Source organism: Patella vulgata, chromosome 2, assembly GCF_932274485.2.
Source record: "Patella vulgata chromosome 2, xgPatVulg1.2, whole genome shotgun sequence".
Lineage (NCBI taxonomy): Eukaryota > Metazoa > Mollusca > Gastropoda > Patellidae > Patella > Patella vulgata.
In genome coordinates, this window is record NC_065880.2 from 10,514,738 (window position 1) to 10,541,136 (window position 26,399).

At 38.0% G+C, this 26,399-nt stretch overlaps 1 protein-coding gene across 1 annotated transcript; it reads left to right on the forward strand.

Moving 5' to 3' along the window:
- The first annotated feature begins 16,738 nt into the window (after positions 1-16,738).
- LOC126812234 (beta-1,3-galactosyl-O-glycosyl-glycoprotein beta-1,6-N-acetylglucosaminyltransferase 4) lies at positions 16,739-26,100 on the forward strand. The gene is made up of 4 exons (XM_050538520.2): positions 16,739-16,839; positions 20,460-21,238; positions 21,649-21,875; positions 23,300-26,100. The coding sequence occupies exons 1-4, from the start codon at positions 16,753-16,755 to the stop codon at positions 23,605-23,607; spliced, it is 1,401 nt and encodes a 466-aa protein (XP_050394477.2). The 5' UTR covers positions 16,739-16,752; the 3' UTR covers positions 23,608-26,100.
- The last annotated feature ends 299 nt before the right edge of the window (positions 26,101-26,399 follow it).

The window sequence follows — 26,399 nt, forward strand, 5'->3', positions numbered from 1 at the left end:
CTAGGATACACATAGATCCTTAAAAACGCCAAAGTAGCAAAAACGACGGTACAAAGACGACGATGTTATACGGACCTTTTCCGTATGAAAGCTGTTCGTTACGTGCTGCCGTATTCGTTTGCCGTATCACACAGTGATAACATCACACGCAATGTCGATACGGATACGCGATAAGGACCAGGAATTTACGCTTTCCAAAAGTCTCTATTGTCTTAAAATAAAACACGTATGCATGATCAACTATACATACAATGACGTGGCAAATACACAACTCCATATATAACAATCACGTTGTGTAGTTAGACTTAAATTCCCTATAAGAAGTTCGCATCCCGTTCGTATCCATTTTCCCTAATTGTTCGGCTATATAAACAAGAGTTTACTGACAGTTAAATAGAGAAGAACAGAGCGGAGACGGCGTATGGGCTTGCCGTGGCAGAGGGTGGGAATGGTTATCTTAAACTATTCATATACTGTGTTGATCTTATTCTTTATATTCCTGATGTAGTTTAGTTCCTGTTTAATGTATGTTTCTCTTGTATTTATGCAGCTGTTTTATATTCCCATTCAAGACACTGATCTCTGTTATCACTATAATAGTGTTACAACGGTAGGGCCGTTGTCTAGCCAAATTTCCCTCATAGCACAATGTATGACGTATACCCGTCTTCATTATCCCAGTCGGTGCAGAACAGTATGACGTTAAACCCCATTTCAGAGAATGAGACTATATGCCAGCTGGAGATGATGACCGACTGTCATATTGATATATACATATAGTTAAAACCGTGTGTGTCACTCCATACCGATCTGTATATCAACAGACAATTATTTTTACATGCAAGAGACGCACATAAGGTGATATAAGGACTCTTCTAATTTGTATGATACGACAACTTTACTGAACGACATTGCAGCTCTTTAGTTATGTAAACAGACGATAATTGATGCGGATAATTCTTTTATTCAGCTGCAAATATAAACACTGTCAAGTTAGTCTGTAAATTCAATTTTGGCCTTTTACGCGTATGCGTCTAGTCATAGCGTGTCGAATACACATTTACATACTTAGAAATTAGAAGGCGACATCGGGTGTTCCATTAAAAAGTGCATAGAGTGATAGTTATTTACTTTGGTGGCTAATATTAATGATAGTTACAAGGATATAGCGCCAAATATGATATCAAAACAACTAAGGGTAAGTTCACTGATTTTATTTCTATAAATAAGAATTGTTTAGATGGCAGTAGGGTGGCACAGCCTATTTGAACGTGCCTTGATGAGCGAAAACCGTGCTCTGAGAAATGAAAAGACGTGCTCTCTGAAAGTTTCAATTTGGTCGAAAAGGCGCGACAGGCATCACTGAAGAGAGGCCCATAATTGTACCAAATCCATATTTGTTTGAAAATTTGAATCTGAGTTATGATTCCTTGTTTTTTTTTTCGCTATATGGCGCGTCTAGCGTGTGACCAACCCCTCCCAGTCTCCCATAAAACCCGAACTTGCTAGAATTTGCCTGGTCCCCAGTCTGGTATATTCCCTTTCTTTCTATTTTTACATCGCCGGGGTTTGGGCGCTGTAGACCATACGTCCTGTTGTCTGCGCAAGTCAAAGTTTACATTCCCGGTTTGTTTGCTAATACATCAAATGAAATGGGGTTTAACGTCCAACTGTTCTGCACATATACTGGGCTAATGAAGGCCGGCATACGTCATACTGTGTGCTATGAGAGGAAATTTTGCAGGGGCAGCAGCACTATCGCCTACACTTATATCAAATTCCAACTGCCGGGGGGGGGGGGATCTTTTATAAGCATGCCAAAGTATACACGGGACCTCGGGTTTTCGCCTCATTCGTTCAGGCATTCCGTTCTGCATCGCTGACAAGGGGAAACCAAGTCTGAAAATTCCGATGAACTTTCTCGGCCAATGCAGCGATCGAACACCCGTCCTCCTGGCTAGCGAGCCAGCGTCCACTTAGCCACTCTGGCTCCCTGTTTGCTTAGAACACAGATGTCTATAACGACATGGTTAATACGAGGGGGTGAATGGTTTAATACGCGTGCTTTACATCATAAGTGTCGTGGGTTCGATTCACAGTTCGTACGTGATAAGGGGTATGGGCGCCTATCATTCAGCCTTGTCAGTGATGCAGGACGGAGGGCCTAACAAGGACAACTGTCTAGTCCTTCGGATGAGACGAAAAACCGAGGTCCCGTGTATACATTGGAATGCACGTAAAAGATCCCTTGGCAGTTGGAATTCGATATAAGAGTAGGCGATAGTGCCGCTGCCCGGGCAAAATTCCCCTCATAGGACACTGTATGGCGTATGCTCGTCTTCATTAGCCCAGCATAGGAGCAGAACAGTAGGACGTTAAACCCCATTTCACTTCATTTCATTTCATGGTCGCCTATCTATCCCGATGGGATATTTCAGGTTCTACCCACTGCTAAAAACACCTATAAGGGAATGATTGAAATTTATTTCATTTTGATTTTAGTTCAAATCTATTTTAGTGATTTTAGTTTAAGTTTTTGTGAAACAGGGCCCTGGACACGGTGGTGAAAGGTTATTTGAGAGACCCCATTTTGCTAGGAAATTCTAGTCGAGAGAGGGGATCGGAATCTGTGATAGTCGAGTGATTAGGGAAATGAACGTCCCTCACCCCAGCTGTTCATGAATGGATGGATATATCTCGCGTATTTTTATACGCTCTGTCGTACTCGAAATAAAATAATGTTTAAACTTTATTAATCTAAGAGTTTCATATTAATTACTGCATGACCGGGCCTTGCACGCGGATTCGAATGGTTGGCCGAATGTTTAGCATGCACATGCTGTTGTTATAGTGTATCTTTGTATATATTTTATTACTATTTAATTTTAGTCAAAATAGCAATTGGTCAATGTCCGAATTGATATATCACTATTCTTTCAAGTCTTTTAACTGTTTGGGTTTACACTTAATATAACGATATATACTCTTTTAAAAAAAGTAGGGGATATTCAGAAACAATACAAAACTGCGGAAATGCACTGCTGTTTTTATTAGAGGTAACCACTGTATGTTAATAACAGACCAATTGCCTACACATGAACATAAACAGTTCATATGGGCGGCTTATCTGACGGCCCCATTTCACTCGCAAAGAGATACACTGTCAAAAGTGAAAATGGACGTTTTTGATTTTTGTCTTAATAATGAGTAATTGCTCAGACATTCGGCAATTCGTCGTGGCATGCTCCTAATCAACCGTCCAATCACGATTTGGGGCAATCTGACCCACTCCTCTTGCAGTGTTGTCGGTTGACGTTGACGTCGACGAACACATCTCCCCATCAAATTAAACGTAACACACTAAAGCAAAGATACGCTAAACAGTAAATCTTATGCAAGAACCGATAGGAAAGCAAACATGGATAGATACACCAGCACGCGGCAGTTTTCATCAACCCTTCCTTGAAGTGTCAAATTTGACAATGTACCCCCCGCCCCCCCCCCCCCCACACACACGTGTATGGCGCTATTGCGTGTTGCATGTGCAGCTCAGTGGTTCTGTTGGGGCGATAAGTTCTTCATCTGTGAACATACGCTCATAGCATGTCAAATGTCCATGACTATTTACCATATTGCAACCTGCATAGATATTTGCATTTCAGTATCCCCTACTTTTTTTTGAGGAGTATATATTAGGTAATTATAGTTAACAAGCGTTCTTGCTATATTCATATCTTCTGCTGTATTTAAACATCTGTTTCGTATGTACAATTTAACATTTCTGGTCAAATATTAATATATAATTATTTTAATCCTAAGCTTGTATATGTATATGTTCTTTATTCTACTGTAACTTTAGTCTGGTGACCGGCTCGCACTAGCGATGGCCGAATGGTTAGCACGTGCGCGCTTTGTCATAAGGCCTGTCATTGAGTCAACTGGCGTGGTTTCGAATCCCAAGGTTGTACGTGATAAGGAGTAGCGTAGCCTGTCCAACCTCGTGGTTGTTCTCCGGTCCTACGGTTTCCCCCACTGCTTAAGACCCCTACGCGCAAGCGAATTATTGAAATAAAATTAAACCATGTGTTAGTCCCGAAATGACCTAGTTTGTGTCGAGTGGACGTTAAACCTCTCTCTCTCTCTCTCTCTCTCTCTCTCTCTCTCTGTATTTGGTACAAACACATACAAGGCAATAAAATTATAAAATTTATTGTACAATTTAAGGGGTGGGTTGGTTAGAGGCTTGTATATGTGGACACAAAGTCAAACTCAGTCAACGCCCCCCCCCCCCCCGCCGATTTAACCTAATTTGTGTCGGGTGGACGTTAAACCCCATTTCTCTCTCTCTCTCTCTCTCTCTCTCTCTCTCTCTCTCTCTTTCTCCTAGATTAAAGGAAGGATATATCTTGGGTTGTAGCAGAGGCCCCAATAAAACTACCAAACATTATTTGTTCGCTATACGGTTACGTTAAGTACCATCAGGATAAATATATTTAAATATAAAGTCATATTAATCGATTGATTGACTAATGGTTGAGGTCGCACTCAACGGCTGCATTGTAAGGTTATGTGGCGCGTCTTTCACTGAGGCATATTTTATATATGTTCACTTTAAATATAAAGAATGCTTCATACGAAAGACGATATCCAGGGGCGGATTGGGGCCCGGAACCGGCCCGGGTTCCCGTGTCGGAGCGGCCCCTTTTACTGACCGCGAAGCCCGGAAAATTTTTAAAAATGAACCCCAAATATGCGATTTGGTCGTATATCTGATTATAATCTCTGTCAAATAATATATCTCATAAATCGATTAATTTAGGCCACGACCCCGCCCTGCAAGTAATTTACAACCATCAACCTGTGAAATTATCATATCGTCATGCTAACCATTCGGCCATCCAACCCCCCTCAATAGGCAATAATCATAATATTTCTATAAGCATAAACCAGGCAACAGCTTGATAGGATTTGATAGCATATACATTAATCTAAGTCCACAGCCTTGTGAAATATTACACAACATCACAGCATGTTGACATCACGTAGAATTTAAAAATTTAATACCAATATTACACCATATGGAAATAATGTGTTGTTTTTGATAATCTGGATAGTACAGTGTATTTTGAGATTTACATGTAGTTATAGAATAAAAACAGAACTCAATGACTATTGAAAACCGCTCGGGTTGGTTATTCAATGGTTCAAGAGAGTGTATCCCTGCGGAAGTATTCCACGAGCGCTAGCGAGATTATCAAAAACAAAATCACCAATAACGTTAAAATTCATCATAGGTTCCTCCCTTTTTTCTTTCTTTTTTTTTTACAAAAATTGTGGTTGTTAGTGTTGGCGTCATGACATTATAGGTTATTCAATGGCTGTATTCAATGGCTGTGTTCAATGATATTAGCTTGTATTTGCATGTAGTTATAGAATGAACGTCTTGTAAAAACAGGGTTTGTGTCACTACATACCGAGCTTGTATAGCAACAGAAATATATAATCATTTTTACATGCAAGAGACGCACCCAAAGCAATGTTAAAGGACAATATGGGTGTCAGTCATTATCACATATGTGATAGAACTGATTAAACACGTTCCAAATATTATTTTATCACAGAGATCATTGCTACGATAGATGCGTAATCGATGTTTCGACAATCGGAAGTGACGAACGCAAAAGGAAAACATGAGTTATCCCTTTATATAACTGACTGAAGTGATGGGTGATAACAGATACATGGGCGAATTTCTGCTCATTAATAATTCCTTTGAAGACTAAAAGTTGTTGTGTGAGAGCGTGAAAGATTATCTGACAATTCATAAAAAAATTGACTGTCACTAGAGAAGAGATCCGTGCATTACCATGTTTTTATAAGTATAGAATGAATAAACACACGTGGATGTACGGACTTTTCTATTTTTCTCGTATTCTGTTATCTAATGACATTCAATTACTTTTTTGAATTGTCAGATATACTCTTACAGTCTCATATAACAAATTTTGGTCTTCGAAGGAATTATTAGTGAGCAGAACTTCGCCCATGTATCTGTTATCACTCGTCACTTCACTCAGTTATATAGAGGGATAACTCGTGTTTTCTTCCGACTGTTGAAGCATTGATTACGCATCTATCGTAGCAATGATCCCTGTGCTAAAACCAGTTTAACCAGTTCTATCACTGTGATAATGACTGGCACCAATATTGTCCTTTAAGACACTTATCATTATTTGTATGATAAGAGAACTCTTTTGAACGACACTGCAACTCTTTGGTTATGTACATAGCGTATAATGGATACAGATAACTCTTTTATTCAGCTGGAAATATAAACACTGTCAAGTTAGTATGTTGGCCTTATACGTGTAATTAACGTGGTAATTAATTACGTGTGGGATACACATTTACGTACTTTGCGGTTGTAAATCAGAAAGCGAAATCGGCTGTTCCATAAAAAAAGGGCATTGATTGATGATTATTTTCTTTGGTTGTTTATATTATTGATAGTTACAAGGATATAGCGTCAAACATGATATCAGAACAGCTGAGGGTAAGTTCATTGATTTTATTTTTATAAATAAGAGTTGTTTAGTTGGCAGTAGGGTGGCAGTAGGGTGGCACAGCCTATTTGAACGTGCCTTGGAGCACGTTCGTGCCCTGATTAGCGAAATCCGTGCTCTGGGAAATGAAAAGACGTGCTCTCTGAAAGTTTCAATTTGGTCAAAAAGGCGCGACAGGCATCACTGAAGAGAGGCCCATAATTGTACCAAATCCATATTTTTTGGAAAATTTATATCTGAGTTATGATTCCTTGTTTTTTCGCTATATGGCACGTCGAGCGTGTGATCAAACCCTCCCAGTCTCCCATAAAACGCAAGCTTACTAGGATTTGCCTGATCACCAGTCTGGCATATTCCCTTTCTTTTTTTTTACATCGCCGGGGCTTGGGTGGCTAACGTGGGCGCTGTTGACCATACGCCCTGTTATCTGCGCAAGTGAAAAGTCAAAGTTTACATTCCCGGTTTGTTTGCTAATGGGTTTTAACGTCCTACTGCTCTGCACCTATACTGGGCTAATGAAGGCGGGCGTACGCCATACAGTATGCTATGAGGGAAATTTTGCTGGGGCAGCAGCACTATCGCCTAATCTTATATCAAATTCCAACTGCCAGGGGATCATTTACGTGCATGCCAAAGTATACACGGGACCTCGGTGTTTCGTCTCATCCGAAGGACTAGACAGTCGTTATTGTCAGACCACTGACAAAGAGAAACCACGTCTGAAAATTCCGATGAACTTTCTCGGCAATTTAGCGATCGAATATCCGACCTCCTGGCTATAGCGAGCCAGCGTCTTACCCACTTAGCCGGCGTGGTTCCCTGTTTGCTTAGAACACAAATATCTACAGAGGCATGGTTGATGGCGAAGTCCCTTACAGCGAGGGGGTGGGGAGGGAGTGGAGAGGCGGTGGGTATTGGTTGAATGGTTTAATACGTGTGCTTTAGATCATGAGTGACGTGGGTTCGATGCACAGCTCGTACGTGATAAGGAGTATGGTCGCTGATCTATCCCGATGGTTATATTTCCGGTTCCACCCGCTGCTAAAAACACCTATGTGAATGATGGAGAGAGAGAGAGAGAGAAATGGGATTTAACGTCCACTCGACACAAACTAGGTCATTTTAGGACTAACATATGGTTTAATTTTATTTCAATAATTCGCTTGTGCGTAGGGGTCTTTAGCAGTGGGAGGAAATTGGAAGACCAGTAGAAAACCCACGAGGTTGGACAGGCGACCCCACTCCTTGTCACGAACAACCGGGGAGTCGAAATCACGCCAGTTGACTCAATGACAGGCCTTATGATACAGCACGCACGTGCTAACAATTCGGCCATCAGCCCCCCTCCGCCCACGTGAATGATTGAAACTAAATTGAAATATGGTAGTCTCGTGTAATGACAGTGGTAGTCTCGTGTAATGACAGTGGTAGTCTCGTGTAATGACAGTGGTAGTCTCTCTCATATAAAACGACACAACACCAGGACCCTGTTTCACGAAATGTTTACTGAGGATACTTCAATTTTGATTGGCTAAGCACTAAAATCAATCTAATATTATCCAATCAAATTACTAAAATTTGGATTTTATCTTTTTTTAGTAGATACTTAAATTTTGATTGGCTAGGCACTAAAATAAATCTAATATTATCCAATCAAGTTACTAGAATTTGGATTTTATCTTAGTTAAAATTTCGTGAAACAGGCCCCAGAATATTGGATTTAAGCCGAATTGGTCGGAGGTCATAGAGCTACCCAGTCCGCCCATGACAATTTTAATCCGGGGATCATAAATGGTTGCCAACTGCAAACTTTTTAAAATCGAAATAAGAGGAAATTAACTAGTTTCCTGTCCAACTAAGGACTAAAGCCAAAATGAAATGAAATGGTGTTTAACTTCCTACTGTTCTGCTCCTAACCTGGGCTAATGAAGACGGGCATACGTCATACAGTGTGCTATGGGGGAAATGTTGCCCGGGAAGCGGCGCTACGGCCAATGTGTACATGGGGCCTCGGTTTTTCGTACCATCCGAACGACTAGACAGCTGTCCTTGTCAGACCCTCCATCCTGCATCACTGACAAGGGGAAACCACGCCGGAAAATCTGAATGAACTTTCTCGGCCAATGCAGGGATCGAACACCCGACCTCCAGGCTAGCGAGCCAGCGTCTTACCCACTTAGCCACATGATCCCCGGACTAAAGCCAACGAACAAGGAGGATTGATCAATGGTGCATATACGTACATTGAGTGGGCGCTTTTTCGGAACAGAGGGCACATAGCCACACCCATCCCTATACCCTAGTTGGAAATCTCACCGGATCCGAGTGTTATCAACCACTTCCAGTTTCTTTTGTTTTTGCAAACATCGCCTAACCTGCCTACCCACCCAGTAAGCCACTGATGAAGCCCTTGATATAACTTCTCTTACACAATATTCTAATAACACGGTATTTTAATACATGTATATCAATTATTCATTTCATTTTATTTATTATGAAATATCTTATGTGTATTGAAAATGTCATAAATCTATACCATCTGTTGTATATAGGCTACTTGATGTGAGCTGATATTTTTAATTATATAGATCTATTTATTATAACTGTATACACGTTGACTTTCATTGTGTCGATAGGATATAATTATACTTTTCCAAATATCCAGTCTCGAAATTCAATGCACACTGAAAACGTACAGAATATACCCATTTTCACCTTCAATTTAGGTCATGTGGGACAGAGGTTAAAATTCTGAAAAAGTTTGATAATGAAACTTCAAATCATCCCACTATAACATACATTAAAGTCCATTTTGTGTATTTGATGGCTTATAAATTTGAAATCTGTGCGGTGACTTGATTTTGATGCATGCCCGACCCCCAGGGGCACAACAACGCTCAGTTTTTTTTATGTTTATCGCCCGTGGGACGCGATTCTGAATGGAAGATCTTGGAAAATGACAGGGATTGTGCATGCACCAAAATCAAATCGCCGTCCGTGGAGGTCGGGCATGCACCAAAAATAATAACAGTCATCCTTTGGATATAAGGAATATATCCAAAAACAACAGGAAACATCCTTAGGGTATACGGAATAAGTATGCAAAGTGCTAACCATTCAGTGCTAAGTTGCTCTAAAATAACAAATATGAGGGGCCTAAGTCTTCTAGAAGTAATTTTAATCTGATTGTCAAAGTCCAATATTCCAATTTGTGGAGCGAAATCACCAATTTTTTTTCTCATTAAGGAGGCAAAATAAAATTAGAACAATACAATGTAGATCCAAAATGATTACTATACTTATTAACATATTAATAGGGTCTCACATTATCAAACCTGTTGAGTCAACAAGAAACATTGGTGTATTTTTTGACATTTATATGGCCATGGGCAATCAAATCAATAATATTTGTAAAGTATGTTATTTTCATCTCAGAAATATAAGTAAAATTCGTACAATTTTAGCCCCTGATATTATAAAAACCATTGTAAATTCACTTGTAACTTCTAGACTGGACAGCTGTAACTTGTAACTTCTAGACTGGACAGCTGTAACTTGTAACTTCTAGACTGGACAGCTGTAACTTGTAACTTCTAGACTGGACAGCTGTAACTTGTAACTTCTAGACTGGACAGCTGTAACTTGTAACTTCTAGACTGGACAGCTGTAACTTGTAACTTCTAGACTGGACAGCTGTAACTTGTAACTTCTAGACTGGACAGCTGTAACTCACTCTTATCTGGTATCCCTGATAATTTAATTCACAAACTTCAAATGGTTCAGAACTCAACTGCCAGGCTTATCACTAAATCTAAACATACCGATCATATTACCCCTATATTAATAAATTACATTGGCTACCCATTCGTTTTAGAATCGCATATAAATTGCTTCTTTTAGTTTTTAAATGCCTCAATGGTTTTGCGCCTTCATACTTAAGCGATTTAATTCAAATTTACACACCCTCTAGAACTTTGAGGTCCTCATCTGATTGTTTACTGTTATGTCAACGGCGATCAAGATTAAAAACAATAAGTGATAGAGCATTCAGTGTTCATGCACCAAAAGTTTGGAATTCGTTACCTTTTAACATTCGAAATTCTACAACAATTACAATTTTTAAGAAAAATATTAAAACTCATTTATTTAAAGAAGCTTTTAATTTATAACTAAAACATTTTTTGAAGAATGTATATTTTAATCCAGATCGTGATATTTAAATACTCTTATTTTGTAATCAATAGTTTTCTTTTATTATTTACAGTTTTATGTATAAATTTATTAAATTTTATGTTAGTTTATTTTATTTCTGAATTATTGTATTGTACTTTGTGTGTGTTATATTGTTTTTACTACTTGTTTTGTAAAGCGCATTTGAGCACTTTGTGAATTGTGCGCTATATAAATGTTCTTAATAATAATAATAATAATAATAATAATAATTCTACGCAAAAATTTACTCAAAAAATAAACGTTTGAGGAGTATTGGTCATTTAGAAATTATTTTAAAATCAAAGTGAAAAGTCAACAATTTTCTTAACAGCCATTAAGACTTGATCACCGCACAGATTTCAAGTGCCAATTATACCTAGAGAGGTATAATTTTAGACTTCTTAGCATAAGGCCACATTCTATGAAACATATTTTTTATATATATTTTTTGGAGGGGGTCATGTTCCCAACTTTCCGAAATGTGTTCCACTTGACATGGAATGACCCTCTAGGATAATTAGGTATTACGTTATTCCCATTTTAAAACAAAAGAAGTTTTATATTTACTACACACAACCAAAGCCTATACAGGGCTTTCGTCATTATGGTAAAATGGCGTCATACCGTCTCTAATTCATGAAAGCCTCAGTGTCTGAGATTTGTTACAAATCGCCATTTGAAATAAGAGTAGGTCGTAGCACCACAGTCGGGGCAACATTACCCCAATAACAAACTGTATGGCATATGCCCGTTTTCATTAACCCAGTCGGATCAGAACTATAGGATATGAAGTCCCATTTCATTTCATAAATTTTTTTTAGAGATGCATCGTCTGTTTCGTCGATTAGTTAAATTTTGAATAGTTCTGATATTACATTTTCTGTAGAACTAACAGGAAATTTGAATCGCGTAAAATTAATTGAAACCCCGTCTTTTGAAATCAGTTTCGACAACGTATGATTGATATAAGCTAAGTGAAATTTGATCGAATCTGAAAACAAGAGATTCATTAGTTGAAAACATCATCGTAAGCCTGGATAATCTGTATTGCTCGTATATTCATTCATTCATTCATTAACTGATGGGGGTGAGGGGCGTTGAGTAGGTCAACTCATCTTCGTAAGCCTGGTTAATCTGTGTTGTTAATATATCCATCAATTCATTTACTGCTGAGGGTGACGGGCGTGGAGTAGGTCAACCCATCTTCGTAAGCCTGGTTAATCTGTGTTGTTAATATATCCATCCATTCATGAACAGCTGGGGTAAGGGGCGTTCAGTTGATCGAATCTGAAAACAAGAGATTCATTAGTTAAAAACATCATCGTAAGCCTGGATAATCTGTATTGCTCGTATATTCATTCATTCATTCATTAACTGATGGGGGTGAGGGGCGTTGAGTAGGTCAACCCATCTTCGTAAGCCTGGTTAATCTGTGTTGTTAATATATCCATCAATTCATTAACTGCTGAGGGTGACGGGCGTGGAGTAGGTCAACCCATCTTCGTAAGCCTGGTTAATCTGTGTTGTTAATATATCCATCCATTCATGAACAGCTGGGGTGAGGGGCGTTCAGATCCCTAATCACTCGTCTATCACTGATTCCGATCCCATCTCTCGACTAGAATTTCCTAACAAAATGGGTTCTATCCCATAACCTTTCACCACCATGTCCAGGGCCATGTTTAACAAACACTTAAACTAAAATCACTAAAATAGATTTTAACTAAAATCAAAATGAAATTTTAAATTGTATGCGTTTCACGAAGAACGATTGTAACTTAAGAATGCGTTTGCGAGAGAACCATGCAGAGACCGGCACATGGTGGGTGACCGATTTTCACCATTTTTTTTTATGTATGATGGGTAACCCCTCCAAACCCCACTGCCACAATTTTAGATCAATCGAGCCATTTTTAGACCGTAGAAAAAATTTTGAAATTTTAAGACTGAAAAAAGCCAAAAAATCATCATTTTCAGGCCACTTTTCAATTATTTCGTACAACTAAACTATGGCGAGTAGATTAATGAAACTTTATAGCGTAGCAGATATGGTTAGTGAGGTTACATTCTGAAAGTTTGATGGATTTTCATGGGGCGGTTTTTGGTATAGGGACTTATTGCTGCAAGGTACCAAAATAGCTCAATTTAGGTATGTCATTTTAATCTATCTATATCTCACCCACTGCGGGTTTAAGTATTTTTTTGGAATGCTGACTGAAAAGGCAATGGTCTATAGTATTAAGATCAAGAAAAAAATTGGGTGGCACTCGACCCGTTTAGTAGTAAATAATTTCCATTTTTGTACAAAAATAACGATATTCAACAAAAATGAAGAAAAATAAACCACTTTATTTACACACTGAAAAGCGTAACATGGCACCTGAAACCAAATTAACGTGGTTTCCAGTTCCATTAAGAGCAAGCCATAATAAAAATAGAAATAAACAAATAAATATAAACGCAGATTATATACTTTCATGTTCCATAATCAAAACTACAAATACTTATTACTATCTATCTATCTATCTATCTATCTATCTGATCTATCTAATAAGTATCTAATCACGAAAACTGAGCTCACAATTACACCGTTAAAATTTATCTATCTGTCTATCTATCCAATAAGTATCTAATCACGAAAACTGAGCTCACAATTACACGGTTAAAATTTTCAAACGATGAAGTTTGAAAAGCTTAATTTACTGTAAATGCCAAAAGAGCTGCTCTTGGTAAATACAATTCATGTCTCTAGACTATTTGTCAACATTTTATTAATTCGGCAATATAACCTCATGATCTAGTGGAAGGATGATGGATTTTTGAACAGCAAATTGTAAAAACTAAATAGTGTACTAGTCATATACATCTGTCTATACTTGACAAACGAATCAAGCGATATTTCAAAAAGACAAAAAACAAATTGTATATGAACATAAGGTCACTATTTTTAGCATACTCACCGCAGTGTTTACTTTGATTAGACCTAATCCTACTCAACACTGCCGTAATGAAAGCAAATTTCTGTTCCAAATTATGACTCGTCAATAGTCCGATTAACAACCAATACCTAACTTCGTAACAATATAATTCTGGTTTAAACAGAGTTTCAAATATGTTAACATAACGTTACGTCATGATTCACGAAATTTATTACGCCCAATTAACCAGTGCATAGCAGAATATTGAAGAAAAACTAATTGTGTGACAAACGATGCTATCAACATGGCTACAATGTAAACTATACTGTTTGGAGACGAACAATATTTTCACCGTTTTAAATACCTTAAATCACTGTCCAAAGTTTTAGGGAAGACCCAGATTAAATGAAAGACTTTACTTAGGAGCGACTTGATTGAACGGGAAGAATAGACACACTCCCCCAAAAACGTAAGTATCAGAAGTCAATCCAGCAATGGCCAGAGCGGCATTTCTCTGGCTATTGCTTTCTTTCGGATAACTGGCTACTAAACCGCATTTTATTTGTGCAAAAGACGGGAAAATGAACAGCTGATTTCATCCGCCATCTTGGATGCTGGAGTGCAAATCTAACTTGGGCCTGACGAATAATAATAATAATAATATTAATATGTACATTTATATAGCGCACGTACTCCATGTACAGAGGCGTGTCCACTGCGCATACAATTAAATTAATTTAATTAATCTTGATAAGTCTTGCTGTAAAACAAGAAAGGGTTTGAGATGATTTAATGATCTCTGGATTGTTACGCAGTTTAGGCGCTTTCACTGAGCACGATCCGTATCCAAATGATATTAATTTTCACCTTGACCAACAAAACTGATGAATGTGAGTTCGGCCGGAGGTTGCTCGAGGGGACCTGTATGTGCATAAAGTTAGATAAGTATATTTGAGCTAAGCCATTCACTGTGAATGATTCACATACTGATACGTCAAAGACAGACTTTTGAAGATGATTGGCAGCCAATAGATTGATTTCAGAACAGGAGTAATATGAGAGTGTTTTGATGATCTGGTAAGAATTCGAGCTGCGGTATTTTCTACAAGTTGATTTGTTTTAATATTGGCACTAGATGTTTCTACTCACAAGCTGTTACAGTGGTCAATCCTTGGGAATACCAAATAACATATAAGTGTAGCAGCTGCTTCCTGGCTAATAAAGTTCCTGGACCAAAGATAACAGTTTCGACAAATTTCACTAATGTGACTGTCCATGCTCAAGAGGACACCAAAACCTCTTCACAGTGTCTCATGGTAAAAATATTGCATCTCGTACAACCACATCATTTGAACTTGTATTTTTCAGATGTGTATTTTGACCACATAAAATACATTCTGATTTACTTAATTCAATTAAATTTAATTTCAACATATTTCTTGTCATCCTATCTTTAATGTCATGTGTACACAATTTGATGTCAGAATAATTAGGGAATGAAACAGTTTTTGAAAGGGAATAATTAGCGATCGGCTGTGTATCATCTGCATAAGAATGTCGTCCTAGAAACCATGATTATCGATTAGTTGTCCCATATTCTTAGTATACATTACAGAAAGGACAGGTCCAAGGACTGATCCTTGTGGAACTCCCGAATCATCTGTACCAGCCCTACACAGAATTGCTGGAAGGCGGTTGCATGGGGCATTATCAGGCCTAATAATCCAGGCAATGAATGATTTTATTGGAAAAATGATGTCAAAAATGAAGTCATTTTCTTCAAGTTCGACCATCAAATTTAATATGAAAGAAATCCGTGCCAGTCATTTTGTCAAAACCACATATTAGTATTAGTAGTCCTCAACTTCCATTATTAATAGAATTGTCCTCAGCCCCGCAGTGGGTGAGATATAGCATCATGAAATTTATATGTTTTAGCATATAGCTAAAACTACGTCTCAAAATAAATTCCTCTTAGCCTCAAATGGTTTCGGAAAAATTTAACAGTCATATATATTGAAGTAGTACACATAATCATTCATAAAAAAAATAATTAAAAAAACCCAATTCAATAGACAATGTATGGGAAATATTTGAATTTAGGAGTTTAACGTCCTACTGTTTTGCTCCTAAATGGGTTAATGAAGACGGGCATACGCCATACAGTGTGCTATGAGGGAAATTTTGCCCGGACAGCGTTAGTACGGCCTACTCTTATATCGAATTCCAACTGTCAAGGGATCTTTTACGTGCACGCCAATGTGTACACAGGACCGCGGTTTTTCGTCTCATCCGAATGACTAGACAGCTGTTCTTGTCAGGCCCTCCGTCCTGTATCACTGACAAGGGGGGACAATGCAGGGATCGAACACCCGACCTCCAGGCTAGCGAGCCAACGTCTTACCCACTTAGCCCCCGTGTCTACAAAGATTCATTTATCAAGTCTGTAATGAAAGGTGCTAGGATATTCACACGCTTCTTCACCAGTTCTGTAGGCATTGGATTCAGCTGACAGGATTTGAAAGGCACTTCTCAGATCCACTTTCTCACGTCTTCAGAAGGACCGCACTACACGCAAAACAAAAATCTACAAGATAAACCTGCGGACTAGACAGAAAATAGACATTGCACCAAATAAACAAATATCAAATCAAGTGAATGGATCCGGAGGCCAGCCGTAAGCGTCCACTGCTCTGTACAGCCCCGGGCCTGTAGTGACACAGACTTCACTCAAATTTGAAAACAACCAGGAATACAAAAAAGACGTAACAGAGTCTAGCTCCAGAAATATTAGAACAACCATAAAGCTGAACTACTTTGTTTCACGGTAAACGATAAAATGATAAAAGGTATGCCGATTAACAATAGTACTTTTTTTTAGGTATTTTTACCCTTTATATATTCTATATTAACACTATATATATAACACAACAAATCAATTTTAATATCAATATATTGAAAAATACCACGATATGTCTGAATATTCGATTAATGAAACAGTTTAAACTGATACAAGTTAGAAACAATAGCAAACGAGTAATTTTGTTCCACGAACATGGATGCCTAGAATGTATACGGTGCTGTTGAAACTCCAAATGGCTATCAGCAATCGCATAATTAGAAGCTTGTTACTGTATCCATATGCTGTATGTACACTTTTCGTTTTCAATATCTCGCGTATTTTTAAGTCACTTGAAATTCACAAGAACTTTCTGGGCTATCATCTTACAGACTGAGGCACCGTGGTTCCCTGGCCCCATAGAGTTGCGTTTAGTTGTTATGTTTTCTAGTAAATAATGACGGACGAGGAACACTAAGCAGGTTTATTTATTTAAAGAGAATAAACTGAAAATGTTAATCAAATTGCTCCACTCTGAACCGAGATTTTAGCCTTTGAATTTTAGGCCTAACCTCAATCATCATCATTATTAAAGTCGGTACGATAAACAAACTTAGTCTCGATTATCCATTTTTGGATTAAATCGTCAATGAATATTGGGCAGTAATCAACCCAAACAACATTAGTTGCCTACAAAAAAATCATATATACACACGTAAGCATTAGAAGTGTTGTCAAACTTTATTCGTTGGAGCCCCGGGTTCGACCCTGGTTCGACGGCTATGTGTGATATATAGCGAGGAGAACCTGAACCTAGCAGTAGCATTTTTGCAAGCCTCACAGCGAAAATTGAATGGTACATGTCGTGCAACTCATTTCATTTCCATAGATCTTTCAAAACCATCTTCATTGAAAGACATATTAGTTGTCGAAGTAACAATAGAAATATCAGCTAGAACCATATATTCTGTATTTCTAAAAAGAAAAAAACCCCAATAATAATGATAAGTCGTGCTTTAGTAATAGTATATTTGAAAAGAAACATATTAATAATGAGATATATTTTCATTTACATTTTGACATTTAAAATATTTCAACATACTTACGTTTCTGATATCTAAGGTTGCATTCTATGACAAATTACCATACGTTACAAGTAAACAGATTCCCTGTTTAAAATGTCGATGTATTCTTCTTATTAATATCGGTGTCAGCAAACGACACAGTTATTACTAATTGGAATAGAAATAGCCATATCTTGTTAAAAGTGAATTGTTATTCTTGTCAAATGATTAACAGTCAGTTGTTATCTTCATTAAAGGTAAATTAATGTTTTGTAAAATATATTATTTTTGATATTGTTTTTCATTAAATTGATATTGTTTGGCCGTTATGGCCAAAATATGACCGTTTTGACCAAAGTGAATTTTGGCCGTTGTGGCTTAAGACCGTTATGACCACATCTGCTTTTTTTTTTACCTGACTCTGTTCCTCATTTCTATAAGCTAAATAGCTATAAATCGACACCAGAATAATTTATAAACCAGAATAATTTATAATAAACACACACCAGAATAATTTATAAACAACACACACACACACCAGAATAATTTATAAACAACACACACACACACCAGAATAATTTATAAACAACACACACCGGAATAATTTATAATAAACACACACCAGAATAATTTATAATAAACACACACCAGAATAATTTATAATAAACACACACCAGAATAATTTATAATAAACACACACCAGAATAATTTATAATAAACACACACCAGAATAATATAATATTTGGGAAATTTTACATTTCATCGTGGCATGTTTTAATTTTGAGACAATTTAAGTGATGGTTATATCACTACGGCCAACCCAGGGATCCATTCACTTGATTTGATACTACTGTTGTGGTTTAATGCAAGCTACGTCCGTGTATTTATCTTGTTCAAGGGTTTGTTTTATTGGTCCCTGCCTGTTTTCGGCGTGATTATCGTGGAATTACCATTACAATGATAATTTGACTAGTTTTTGGTATCCCTTTATTTATTGAAATAATAATATTATGAATTGTGTCATTTTACGCCTTCGAATGTTATCTACATTATTATCTATTCACATGTCAAGCCCATAACCAACTGTCTGAGATTATGTCACTTCTGTGACGTCATTTTCACTAGGGTTCTATCCGAATTCCAAAATGGCCGCCAAAATTTAACGATCTAGTTAGGATCTAGTATCACGCAATGTAAGGCTTGTGATATATCATATATAGGGTTTACGTAGCCATTGAATTTCAAATTAATCCATAAAATAATAAATAATAATAATAATGTACATTTATATAGCGCTTAATCCATCCATGAGCATGCTCTAAGCGCTGTAATCAATCCCCAATAGACTTACGTATTTAAATGAGTAATGATTGTGGTCTCTCCAAACTCAAAATGAAACATGTATTAAAGATATCACGACGTGGATAAGTTAAAAGTTTCTAAAACTCAACGCTGAAAAGATTGAGTACTCTGTGGTTGGCAAAACTAAAAACATTAAACTGTGATATTATTGTTCTTGCAGACGCCAACTTAACACGGTCTCCCTCCCCTCCCTTCTCCCCTCCCCTCCCCCTGCCCATTCACTATTAGCAATATTGGTTCTCATCATATCAGAAAAATTAGCAAAATACTCAAGTATTTACGTGTTGTCGCTAAAAAGACTTTGATTTTGTTCGCTATTCACTTTTCGTTTCGACTCGTTTAATTCAGTGGCAGGGGGCGTGCTGGCAGGGAGTTTAGGAGGACGGTGTCCTCCTAGGCCCCCATTAAACAATAAGTCCACCCGTATAAGCGGGCCCCCATGAGAGTTCTAATTTTCACGCGGAATCCCCTCAAAAAATTGAGAGTGGGCACGCGAAAAATCATACATACACAACGATTAGTAAAATATATTATGCTGACGTGCAAATGTCTCGGTCACCTTAAGGTGAAATGGTCTTTGATTAAAACAATTGGTGGTGCTTATAGCATAATTGCATTTCCAGCATTTTTGTGTTAGTATCATGTCTCATAGAGACTAAAGATTCATACAATATTCATGCCTCGATATGTATAAGATGCAATTTATTATTTGGATAGAAATACATTGTATTAGCATTATATTAAGCATACCTGTCATGAGTGTCTTGTGTAGTACAGTAGTATGTCTTATAGTCAAAATAGCAGCATAAATTTGGAAAATATGATACCTAGATTTCTCCCAGAAGTGCTTGCAAAACGCGTTTCCCGTTGTCAAATTTCAAAACTTTTCTGGGCGGAGAACACCCCCAGACCCCCTAACAGCGGCGCGCCTTCGGGGCCAGCACGCCCCTGTTCAGTGGTATACTAGGTAAAGCCACTGATGAATTGCAACCCGTTTTACCTATTGTTAACAATACATGCTGTTTCAACATTAATTAAAATTTATATTTCAATATTATGTGTGATCGTTTTACTTAAGCTTATCAGTAACATCCATGTACGGTTTATTGTAAACCGCCCGAGGACACACTTTGTTGAAATGAAATGAAATGGGGTTTAACGTCCTACTGTTCTGCTCCGAACTTGGCTAATGAAGACGGGCATACGCCATACAGTGAGTGACATTTTGCCCGGCAACAGCAGAACTGCCGACTACTCTTATATCGAATTCCAACTGTCAAGGAATCTTTTACGTGCATGCCATCCGATCAACAAGGGGGGGGGGGCACGCCGGAAAATCTGGATGAGCTTTCTCGGCCAATGCAGGGATCGAACACCCGACCTCCAGGCTAGCGAGCCAGCGTCTTACCCACGTAGCCACCGTGACCCCCTTTATGGAAATAATAATAATAATAATAATAATAATAATTATAGAAATAATACTATCCATGTTTTTTTTCAGAAAATGTCCCGGTTCAAGAATATGCTCAATGGCCGCTTTGTGCGCAAATGCTGGATAATTTTAATGATGTTTATTGTGATATGCATTTTAACGAGTTATTATATGATGCTAAATCGCCATAAATTTATAACTTTCGAAAACCATACAGTTTACACGGAATTACGGACTAAGCCACTCTTTGTCGAGAAACAAGCTGTTACTAGTGTTAAAGAAATGTGTCAACGACTGATTCCTGAAAAGAATACAACATACATCAGGGAAGCAAAACGTTACATGGCTACGCATCCGAGAATGGTCATTCTACCAGAATCGTATAAAGAATACACGTCTAATTGTTCGAGATTCGTGTCTAATCGAGGCTACATTGTGGATAAAATAACAGACGAGGAGATAGATTTCCCAGTTGCGTTTACCTTAATGGTTTATAAACACGTGGGTCAAATAGAACGATTACTAAGAGTTATTTATAGACCACATAACGTCTACTGCATACACCTGGATAAAAAATCCTCTAGCGTTATATATCACGCCTTGAAGTCGATTGTGAAATGTCTTCCCAATGTATTCCTGGCTTCACGACGTGTAGATGTCGTATGGGGACAATTCAGTGTTCTGGAACCAGAGATCATATGTCTAAAAGATCTCTATGAACATAAAGTAAAATGGCGATATGTGATCAATTTAACCGGCCAAGAATACCCCTTAAAAACAAATTACCAACTTGTTAAAATATTACAAGCTTATAAAGGTGCTAATGATATAGAGGGTGCTGCCAAGATGTAAGTTGAATCATTATTATTGCTTATAGTGTTAATACAAATGGTGTTATTAGTGTAGAGCTAATACAAATGATGTCATTAGTGTAGTGCTAATACAAATGGTGTTATTAGTGTAGTGCTAATACAAATGGTGTCATTAGTGTAGTTTTAATACATATGGTGTCATTAGTGTAGTGCTAATACAAAAGGTGTCATTAGTGTACTGCTAATACAAATGGTGTCATTAGTGTAGTGCTAATACAAATGATGTCATTAGTATAGTGCTAATACAAAGATTACCTGTAAAAAGTTCGAGAAAATTGGTCAAATGTGCCAAAAACTGTCCCTGCATAAATACAATTGATACCAGTTCTCATGTATTTCAAAGGTAGCCTACTCATTGTGAAAACAACTGTGGTATTCTTTTCCAGATTGAACAAAGATCGAATTGCTGGTCGACCGCCGACACCGGGTGGTATTACACCGTGTAAAGGTTCCCTACATTATACAGCCTCCCGACAGTTTATAGACTATGTTCTACACAATAAAACGGCTCAAGATTTTCTAGAATGGTGTAAGCTAATTGGAACACCTGATGAAACATATTTCACTTCTTTAAACAACAATAAACATCTACAAATACCAGGATCATACATAGGTACGTAGAGAGAGAGAGAGAGAGAGAGAAGGGGGGAGAGAGAGAGATGGGGTTTTTGGTCCACTCGACACAATCTAGGTCATTTCAGGACTAACACATGGTTCAATTTTATTTCAATAATTCGCTTGCACGTAGGGGTCTTTAGCAGTGTGAGGAAACCGGAGGACCCGGGGAAAACCCACGAGGTTGGACAGGCGACCCTACTCCTTGTCACGTACAACCGAGGATTCGAAACCACGCCAGTTGACTCAATGACAGGCCTTATGATACAGCGCGCACGTGCAAACCATTCGGCCATCCAACCCCCCTCAATAGGCAATAATCATAATATTTGTATAAGCATAAACCAGGTAACAGCTTGATACAACCCCCACGTATAGAAAGTTGCAGTCATCACTGTTGTTAGGGCGAGATGGGGCACAGCGATGGCAAAGAGTGGTGACTTCCGGACTGTCTATTGTTTGCAGTTATGGCGGGGCGGAACGTTGCGAGGAGATGCGGGATGAGAAATCGGTGAGTTACGTATGGCCTAATTGTTTGGATTAGCAATGACAGAGCGTTGCAGTGATAGTGGTGGGTTACGAATTTCCGATTAGATTACATTAGCAGTATGCCTGTTATGGCGGTTAAGGCGAGCCGGCAGAGCGGAGCGAGGATGGGGTGGGTTACGACGGTTTGATTCGGTTGCATTAGCAATATGCCGGTAAAGGCGAGACAGAGCGGGGCCAGGATGGGGTAGGTTACGAAGGTTCGATTCGGTTGCATTACCAATATGCCTGTTAAGGAGGTTAAGGCGAAATAGAGCGGGCCGAGGATGGGGTGGGTTACAAAGGTTCGATTCGGTTGCATTAGCAAAGGCGAGACAGAGCCGGGCGGGGATAGGGTGTGTTGCGAAGGTTAAATCGAGTTAGAGCGTGACGGGGTTGTGATTTCATGGCCTTACATGTGTGCCTTTGATCATAAGATCTGTCATTAAGGTAAGTGGCGCGGTTTCAAGCAATCACTTGTACGCGACAAGGTGTATAGTCGCCTGTCCAACCTAATGTCTTTTTCCGGTTTCCTCCCGCAAAAAGACAAACTACGGGATGAGTAGACCCCTCTCTCTCTCTCTCTCTCTCGCTCGGGTTGTGGTGCACGCAAAGTAAAACTAAGTAACGGCTTTGAAACAAGTGGCGTGGTTTCGATTCGACAAGGAAGGAGTTTCCTCCCACTGCTAAAGACCCCTACGCGCAAGCGAATTATTGAAGTATATTTAACCATATGTTAGTCTCGAAATGACATAGTTTGTGTCGAGTGGACGATTAAGGCCAGTTCAATTTTTGTCAAGGTCGTTGAAATGATATTTGAACCAAATTAACATTCAACTTGCAACAATATCAATTATTGTATAATGGTTCTCGTGGTTTATTTTATATTTAATACAGGAGATCGAGAGAAGCGGAACAGGGATTATTTTACCCGCTATAAAATCTGGTACAGTGTAGAGTTATGTGGTAGCGGTTACTTTCGTCACGCTGTGTGTATTATGGGAGTAGCTGATTTGCCGGTTTTGACCAAGGCACCACACTTATTCGTCAATAAACTGCTTTATGAATTTGAGCCGTTGACATTTGATTGTTTAGAACAGTGGTACATGGACCAAGTGAAATCAGAAATGGCGGGAAATTTAGTCTTCAGTACAACTTTATATGAACAAAGTACAATTGTGAAATATAGATATATACCATCATGATTCAGGTTTAAAATGGAGAGAGAGGGAGAGAGAGAAAGAGAGGGAGAGAGAGAGAGAGGGGGTTTAACGCCCACTCGACACAAACTAGGTCATTTCGGGACTAACTTATGGTTTAATTTCATTTAATAACTCGGTTGCGCGTAGGGTTCTTTAGCAGTTTGGAGGAAACAGGAGGTCCCGGAGAAAAACCACGAGGCTGGACAGGCGACCCTTCTCCTTGTCACGTACAGCAGGGGATTCGAAACCACGTCAGTTGACTCAATGACAGGCCTTGTGATACAGCGCGCACGTGCTAACCATTCGGTCATCCCCCCCCCCCCGTGTAAAACGGAATCGCGTGGTTTGTTATTTGTGGACAATGGTGTGGTGGCATTTTTTTACCATAAGTTATTTATAAAGATAGCTCAAAATAGATAATGTGAAATGAAAATATTAAAAATTTCATTCAGATTACTTTATTCTGAGTCAAGTTATTACTGTTTGTAGTTTTGACAAGATGTGTTCATTGTGGTAACCAGGGCACTGGTATATTGGAGACTTAGCTTCGCTTTCCCATTTTTAAATTAAACTATTAAATGGCGAACCGATGCAATCGAGGGTTGATTATGGTCTTGTTTTGTTAATAAATATCTAATTAATAGTTTATATAACATTACAGGCCTAAAAAAAACCCCGCAATCGACAGATTTAGCTTTGACATAATATATTGTGTGTACATTAAAGATGCATTATGTACGATTAAGATAAAGAGCTGGTCGTTCTCGCTATAATAGTTTAAAAATATATAATGAAAAATATGTATTCATGGTAAGGCCAAGTCAGTTACATTTTCTGTTTTTCATGCTCTTGATAAATAAAAATTCACTTGAATCACGTGAAAGGTGTGTAGTTTAAAATTTAGAAACTTAAATATTTTTAACTAAAAGCATTTAAAAAGCACAACAAAGTTCTTTCGGTTTTTACATAAATCTTTTTAGCGAAGAAACAGGAAGGATAATTTGTACAGTTGTTCCTGAACAACAACAGAATTCAAATTGGTGTGATCGACCTAAGCTAAAATCAATATTGTTTGAAATGGATCAATATTGTTTGAAATGTATCAATATTGTTTGAAATGTATCAGTATTGAAATCTAATTGGTGTTTTAATGTCGAATATTATCAATAATATTGAGTTAGAGCTATATTCTATATTCTTTTTCATATTTCTTTGAGATTGCGCAATTTTTCCTTGAAAAAAGTAGTTTTAGAGAGAGAGAGAGAGAGAGAGATTGGTACATAAAATACATCCTTCCATGTTGCCGTCTTCCCTGTCTGTGTGGTTGTGTATGTATGTGTGTGTGTGTGTGTCGTCTACAGGCCACAATTCTTCAGTGATCGTCTTGAAATTTTACATACTTATTCCTGATACACTAAGGATGATCCCTGTTATTTTTGGTGCATACCCGAACCCCAGCGCCAGAACCACGCATTTAGTTATATTTGAGTGTTTGTCTTCTACAGGCCGCATTTCTTAACGGATCCACTTAAAACATTGCATACTTATTCCTTATACCCTAAGGATCATCAATACTGTTTTGCCCCTGGATGGCAACTATTAATTTTGGTACAGGATTCCCCCCGCCCCCAGCACGCTTGGGCTGTACCCCACCCCTTTTTGTTAATATTTTTTCTATAAATAATCTACAATTTGATCCAGGTCCAGCCCCCAGCCCAATTTTAGTGTTTTTCGTTTACATACTGGAATTGTTAATGGATCATAATAGCAACTATTTATTTTGGTGCATATCCCGACACCAGAAGTTGTGTCACACCCACTCTTTAGTTACTTTTTTGTCCGTAAATACTCTACAGGTTTCAATTATGATCAGATTTTGTTCAAATTCAGCATATCAATCATTTCAATAACAGGGTTCTACCTATTTAGATTGTTTCATCTCCAACCCCCACAATTGGCTGCAATTCTGAATGGATCATCTTGGAACTTGGCATATTTATTCCTTATACCTTAAGGACAGCAACTATTTATTTTGATGCATTCCCCGATCCCCTGGGGCGGTGTCACATTCACCCTTTTGTTAATAATAAGTCTGCAAAAATTTTGGCGAAACAAACACCTAGCCTTCTCTGCCTCTTGTCATATTACAGTTGTTGCAGCCTTTTCATATTTCATTCCCTTCATTTTAAATAAAAACCATATCAATCAAAGCAGGAATGTGGACGTATATTGCAGCGGCGGCGTTGCTCTTGTTTAAATGGTAATCATGAAATCCTTAAATTCGCAAACGCTTAAACGTATGAAGGGATTTATTTGATTTTTTTATAAAAACCAAAGAATGTATGATTTTTAATAATAAAACAATTACATGTTTCCGTTCCAAATGCACATGGCTGGTTTTTTCCACAATATTTATACACAATGTTTGGATTATTAGTTTCTTTACAATCAGCTACCAATTAATGGTCGTATATTCTGCCACACGTTGATTGTAGTATTTTTATTTACCTACTTGTTGTTAAATGAATAAAAGAATAAACATATAATTTTCTTTATTGTTTTCTTCATTAACTATGTTTATGACATAAATGGAGTTAAGTCACTAGCGAGGGATTCATGGAACGTACTGCAGATGGTTTTATGTGGTGTGCGTGCTGGTACTGTTGATTCTGTGCTGTCGTGTGCTGGTACTGTTGATTCTGTGCAGTAAGTGTGATGTTAGGTTGATTCTGTGCAGTGAGGGTGTTGGTAAAGCTGATTCTGTGCAGTAAGTGTGATGTTAGGTTGATTCGGTG

Bases quoted from the DNA above. Each gene is read 5' to 3' on its own strand.
- LOC126812234 (XM_050538520.2), top strand. From the start codon at position 16,753: ATGCCTAGAATGTATACGGTGCTGTTGAAACTCCAAATGGCTATCAGC. The intron at 21,239-21,648 runs GTAAGTTGAATC...ATTCTTTTCCAG, and splicing joins ATAGAGGGTGCTGCCAAGAT to ATTGAACAAAGATCGAATTG. The intron at 21,876-23,299 runs GTACGTAGAGAG...TATTTAATACAG, and splicing joins AATACCAGGATCATACATAG to GAGATCGAGAGAAGCGGAAC.